At 41.3% G+C, this 6,617-nt stretch overlaps 1 protein-coding gene across 2 annotated transcripts; it reads left to right on the top strand.

Moving 5' to 3' along the window:
• Positions 1-1,293: 1,293 nt before the first annotated feature.
• Positions 1,294-4,972, top strand: LOC108164942 (polycystic kidney disease 2-like 2 protein). 2 transcript variants are annotated; one of them, XM_017300975.2, is made up of 8 exons: positions 1,294-1,826; positions 2,362-3,178; positions 3,241-3,472; positions 3,534-3,761; positions 3,817-4,059; positions 4,135-4,361; positions 4,421-4,474; positions 4,545-4,972. In XM_017300975.2, the coding sequence occupies exons 1-8, from the start codon at positions 1,388-1,390 to the stop codon at positions 4,675-4,677; spliced, it is 2,373 nt and encodes a 790-aa protein (XP_017156464.1). In that variant the 5' UTR covers positions 1,294-1,387; the 3' UTR covers positions 4,678-4,972. The 2 variants fall into 2 exon arrangements, with proteins under 2 accessions (XP_017156464.1, XP_033241997.1); XM_033386106.1 differs by having other exon boundaries at positions 2,362-3,184.
• Positions 4,973-6,617: the final 1,645 nt, after the last annotated feature.

Below are 6,617 nucleotides of genomic sequence, written 5' to 3'. Positions count from 1 at the left end.
GTTATCCAGCACTTAAATGTCAAGCGCTCACTCTTAATCCGTAGAACATTTCACCACAGATGATCCTGTGATGAACCGAATGCCGGGAGCGGGCATTGAAGATCCCATGGACATGGTGAACAAGGATTCATGTGAGGATATGCCCAATCAAAGCCAAAGCATGCATTAGGGGGAGGATACAATCATGGAGATATCTACCGAATTTAAGGGTGCACCAAGGCAGGTGGGTCCCTGAGGGATAAACCATTCCCAAGGGTATCTAAAATATCATTTATTTTTCAGGTCAATTGTGCCATTTGCGAAGCGTGCCTAGGTGAGCGATACCCACCCTCCCAGTGCCATAGGAAGAAAGCTACGCCAAGGGTACCGCCAGCTTCCAGGAGGTTTACCGATCGTTGCCTGATGTGTTCAGTGACGAAACGATTGATTCTATGTCCCCATCGATGGCCCTCAATGCGGTTCTCCATTTGGTCACCGTTATGAAACTGCGACTCATTCCCCAAGAGAATCTGGAGGATTTTCAAATCCGGCAAGTTCTGGATGACGAAGTTTAATGACGAGCTTCAAAAAAAACTGAATTATGATACAATGCTAGAAGTAATCCATCTTCACACAATTTTAAATACATTTTCATGCAACAAAACATACAAAAAACTAAACGAAACGATTCAGGGCTCTTCTCCAATGTGTTCTAGGATGATTTTTTAATTCCATCTCTCAAGTCCTCATATAAACAATAAATTAATATTTGTGAGAGCACATTTACCTTTATGAACCTTTTTTTGGGTTTGTTGTACGTGGAACTATACCTTCAACCCACTACAGCGGAGACGTTTGTGTAAAATACTTGATAATTATTTATTGCAACCAGTAATTGAGATTAGTTTAAAATCTTCACACCAGAAGACGCCACTGGAAAGCATGCCCTAAGCAAAATGGTGAAATTTTGAAGTAAACTTTTAACAGTTAGATCTAACAGGAGTGTGGATACCAAATTTGCTTACTCTAGCTTTAATAGTGTCTGAGATCTGTGGATGCCACAGATTTTCGTCCTTTGTGTGGTCGGGGCGATGTTTTGAAATACACTTGTAACAGTGACATATCACAGAAGTCTGAATACAAAATGTCGTTGCTCTAGCTTTTTTGAGCATCGGGTATAATAATTCATCCTTGTACCAACCTCAACTAAGATGCTCACAAAAAATTAAATAAAGAACACACTAGTACTATATTTTGAGTCCCTGGTCAGTACACCCCGGTCATAGCTATCAATATCTGAACTTTTTATTTTTAGCTGTCATCTGTATCTTTTCAGATATTGTTTTGTTTTTCCAAAAAGCTTGTAGAAAAACTTTTGTCTTGGAAAATATATAATTTTGTATTTGATATGGCCCAACAGGATCAGGGTAACAGACGGAAAGAGCTGGTTGAGCGCCCTAGCCCCCCTCCAAGACCGTCGCGGGGAGTGCCGCCGCCGACTCGACCGCGAGCCCTAGGAGGTGTCGGAAACCAAGAGAGGCCATCCACGAGTATTAGAAAGGCTCCCAAACCCAGACGAGGTCAAATGACCCCGCGAGTACCAGAATCGCCTCATGTGCAGACCTTTGGCCAAGCTGATCTCCCCGTAGGACAAACACAGTTAACGCCGAAAGATAAAAAAAGACGAAAGAAGATATCAGAAGCTTCAAAAGATAGACGCAAGTCCAGAGCAGGTTTCCTCCTGAAGGAGAAGAAATCGCAGATTCTCTACACCACCGATGAGGAGGTTGTCGACGGTCTCACGGAGTTTGCTGTGTTTCTAATCTTTCTTGTTATCACATCATTGGGTGAGTGGAGGCTGAATATTAAATAAATATCTGCCGAGAAATTTGGCATAATCGCTTCTCATACCCAATACTCAGATAATGTAAGGGTATATTAGATTTGTGGTGAAAGTAGATGTGTGTAACATCCGGCAGGCAGCGTTTTCGACCCCATAAATATATGTATTCTTCATCAGCATCAATAGCCGAGTCGAAATAATCATGTCGGTCTGTCCGTGCGTCTTAACAAGCGCCTAGATCTCATAAACTATAAACTATTTACTTTAACATAGATAAGATTAGCCTTTCTGTTAACTAATAAGCAGCATGGATCTGAAATCTAACATGAGAGCGTATGCGTGTCGAAAAACGTTTCGCATATTGGTTTGCAAAGATATTTCATCAAAACATTCACATTTTCGTAACTACATGTTCTTACATAGCTTTCAAACAATTGTTCTGGCTAAATTAAGTAATTACCAAATTATTTTAAATTACCAGAGCATTTTCTTCGTCATTGAACTAACCAAAATCCCAAATGCTTAACTTTATATTTTAGTTACTGTTTCAGTGCGTCACCCGCACACTTTTCACTTCAATGAAAAGATAACAAAACTGTTTAGATTTCGCGAAAAGATCATGGCTCCTTCGGTGGTAATTTCGTTTGATAAGTTGCTTACTGTCCCTGACTGGTGGGACTATTTGGAGAATCACTTTGTCGTCACATTAGGCGGAGGTATGACAATAACGACCACTGGTACGTCTATATGTCCACCGACCAATTTGACAACTGCGACCGATGGGGCTGAGAATGAACAGGCCAGAAGCGGTAGACAAGAAGACCCGGAACTGTCCGACGGCAAATTCGACTATGCTGACCGAGCTGACAGCTCCGATAGCATCGACCCGAACTGGAATACCAGAGAGAGCGGCAGCAGTGAGGCTTGCGGCGCTGCAGCCATCAATATCACCGAGCCAGGTCCGCATCGTGTACTACTGCACGAGAACCTTATGCTCGGTCCACCACGCCTCCGCCAGATGCGCGTCCGCAATGGAAGCTGCTATATGAACAAGGTCTTCGCTCGTTTTTTCAACTCCTGCTACTCCGCATTTACGCTCGCAGACGAGGACAAAACCGCAATGCACAAGGGTACACCGTATCGGACGATGTCTGAACTAGACGTCACACCGATCTGGACTCTTCTGACCGTATATGCTGGTGGCGGATACTCTATTAATCTGACCTACAACATGGATGAGAATGTAAAAAAGCTCCATAAATTGAAGGAGCTCCATTGGCTTGACCGAGGCTCGAGGTTGTGTTTGGTGGAGTTCAATCTGCATAACGAGAACATGGGTGTATTTCAGATCGTCAAGTATGAGTAAATTTCTCACCAAATACTCGAATGAGGCAGGTCTAAGCTATTCTCCCTTCTAGACTTATAGTTGAAATACCTCCGACTGGTGGTGCCATGCCGCGGACACACGTTCAAACGGTTAACAAATTTTCATTCTTCTCCGATCGTAGTCTGACCATGACTGTTATCCATATATTCTGGTATATCATGGTCTTTTACTACACCTTCTCTTTTGTCACTCACTTAAGAGAGTCCAGCTGCAAGATCTACTTAAAATCAATCCTACATATTATCGACGTCAGTGTTTTATTGGTAAGTATTACGCATACAGATTCCTTTCGATCTCCATTTTACGAGTACCTCTCGTCTCAAGCTTTGCTATTTGGCTATCGTCTATAACGTGTGGCACACTTTCAAAGTAAAATCAATAATATCTAAGGCCCAGATGAACCAGGGCTATCTGAGTCTCGATGTTCTCTGCTTGTGTAATACCATCTACGGGAAGATGATGGCCATTCTAGACTGTCTCGTATGGATCAAGATATTCAAGTTCATCACGTTCAATAAGTCATTATATCAGTTCACGGCGACTGTGAAAAGGGTACTTAATAAAATAGTTGGAGAGTTTTCCTTAATTATTATTTGTAAACTTGTAGAGCTCACAAGACTTGCCTGGCTTCAGTCTTATATTTGGGATTGTGTGCATGACTTATGCTCAAGTGGGTCACTTGCTTTTTGGCACTGAGCATCCGGATTTCCGGAATAATGTCACCTCATTCTTTACCATGATCCGTATGATACTGGGTGACTTTCAGTACAAGCTTATGGGGCAGGCCAATCGGGTACTGGGTCCTATATTCTTCGTCACCTACATTGTCATTGTAGTCTTCATATTATTGGTAAGATTGGGACTTTAATTGAACGTTTTATATATACATACTTTCATTGGGAACATGGGAACATGGCAATATTAGAACATGGTCATTGCAATGCTTATTGGAACGTATAAGTCGGTCAAAACTGAAGATGTTAGCAAAGGACAAAGTATTTTGGGCTCGTATGTTTATAAGAAACTGGCTGCAACAGTTTACTGGATCACCCACTGCAGACGGAAGCCTCGATTTCGGCATGATAATGATGGGTATGCCACTTCCGCAGAAGAAGAGACTGAAGTCTTGCGAGAGAACACAGAAGCAACAGAGTAAGTTTCCATATCAACATACTTACGAGAAATTCTCACTTAATCAAATACGTTTTCAGGCCGAGTTACTTTAAGAATAATCGACCCGGAGTAACAGAGGAGGAATTGGATCGGTAAGAACTCCAAAATATTTCTTGAATCATAATATTTAATGTTCCCTTTGCATTTGTCTTTGCCCATCAGCCTAAATATTCGCTTGGATCAAATAGAGAAAATTCTAAAAAAAATTCTCATCAACATTGAAAACATACTAAAACATGTAGAGAGATACCGTCTCAGAAGTATAAACAAAAACAGCACGGAACCAACTCTATAGATATTATGACTGATTTATTATATTATTATTATGTATTCTATATTATTCACTACGTTTAGTACAGGAATTTTTGGATTCGAAATTTTAGACCTTTAAAGGAAAAGATCCGATCCACATTTGTTGAGTTCCAAATTGAAACGGATTTTATTTCTTCAAATCCAAGCTTTATATAATATTTGAGCCCCTAGATCAATTGAGGTATTCTATTCTATTATTTTCGCCATACACACGGTCAGGATACATATGTACTTACTGTAATGTTACTGTGTTATGTACATAATTTGAGTACATGAAATTTTTGCCAACAAGAAAATGTACTTTTTATACCTACATATATATACAGGGTGCGCCATCTTTAAGTTGATATATAATATGTATGTACATCTGTACATTATCTGCTTAGACACTTGCCCAGACCGCCTAATCAGCGGCTAATGTGTAAACGCAAAAGAGTGAAAGAGATAGAGAAAACTAAAGAATATTTGGAAAATATGCACAAAATGAACGAGAGGGAACGTTGTGAGTTGCTGCGGAGACCGCAACTCTACATTTATACCCGATACTTAGTCAGTATGGCTCTCCTCCGGCAGACGCCGCTAATATTAAACGACACGACAAAGAGTGCGTGCGAGAGAGACAGAAAATCAGTCTGAGCGTGACGTCGGGCGCTGCGTAACAACTGCAAATTGATTTGTTCCTATTGGCTATATCTATCTACCATATCTATCAGATTCCTGAATCTGGATCAGATTGGATCATTATCTATGATTCTGCGTTTTTAGTTTTTTCGTATCTTCAATATTGTGGATGCAACAGATTTTCGTCCTTTGTGTGGGCGGAAGGGGGCGAGGCGAAAGTTTGAGATAAACGTTTTATAGTGAGATCTAACAGAAGTGCGGATACCAAATTTGGTTACTCCAGCGTTAATTGTCTCTGAGATTTGTGAATATTCCCAGATTTTCGTCCATTGCGGGGGCGGAAGGGGGTGTGGCGAAATTTTGAAACAAACTCGTCTCGGTCCGATATATTGGGAGTGTGGATACCAAATTTGGTTGCTCTAGCTTTTGTAGTCTCTGAGATCTAGGCGCTAATGTTTTACTCTAAGCAAAGCCGGCTATACTGCGTGTGTGTTAGAGAGAGACAGGGCGAGAAAAAATGAAATTGTTTTCTTGATGCTGGCTCTAATAATAATACGATCCAATTCAGATTCTGTAGTCTAAAAGATATGGTCATTCTCTACGATTCTGCGTTTTTGGTTTTCTCGTATCGTTAAAATTTTGGATGCCACAGATTTTCGAACTTTGTGGGGGCGGAAGTGGGCGGGGCGAAGTTTTGAAATATTTTTGTAGCAGTGACATATCACAGAAGTCTGGATCCAAAACATCGTTGCTCTAGCTCTTATAGTCTTTGAGCACTAGGCGCTGAAGGGGACGGACAGACGGACGGACGGACAGACGGACAGACGGACGGACGGACAGACGGACAGACAGACAAGGCTCAATCGACTCGGCTATTGATGCTGATCAAGAATATACATACTTTATGGGGTCGGAAACGATTCCTTCTGGACGTTACACACATCCACTTTTACCACAAATCTAATATACCCCAATACTCATTTTGAGTATCGGGTATAAAAAGAACGAGGGCGAACGTTGCGACGACCGCAACTCTACCCGATACTTAGTCAGTATGGCTCTTCTCCGGCAGACACTGCACAATATTAAACGAAACGACAAAGAGTGCGTGCGAGAGGGACAGAAAATCAGTCAGAACATGTCGTCGTCTCATTGCGTAGCCACCGCAAATTGATTTGTTACTTTTGGCTATAATAATTCGATCTAATCAAGATTCGGCAATCTGGTAGATGTGTTCATTCTCTATGATTGTGCGTTTTTAACTTTCTCGTATCTTCAAAATTGTGGATGGCACAGATTTTC

The sequence above is a fragment of the Drosophila miranda genome, chromosome XL, assembly GCF_003369915.1.
Source record: "Drosophila miranda strain MSH22 chromosome XL, D.miranda_PacBio2.1, whole genome shotgun sequence".
Lineage (NCBI taxonomy): Eukaryota > Metazoa > Arthropoda > Insecta > Diptera > Drosophilidae > Drosophila > Drosophila miranda.
This window is presented reverse-complemented; position numbering and strand designations above follow the sequence as displayed.

Coding starts and splice junctions, on each gene's coding strand:
- LOC108164942 (XM_033386106.1), top strand. CDS start 1,388: ATGGCCCAACAGGATCAGGGTAACAGACGGAAAGAGCTGGTTGAGCGC. Junction 3,473..3,533: donor TCGACGTCAGTGTTTTATTG/GTAAGTATTACG, acceptor TCTCGTCTCAAG/CTTTGCTATTTGGCTATCGT. Junction 4,362..4,420: donor GAGAACACAGAAGCAACAGA/GTAAGTTTCCAT, acceptor ATACGTTTTCAG/GCCGAGTTACTTTAAGAATA.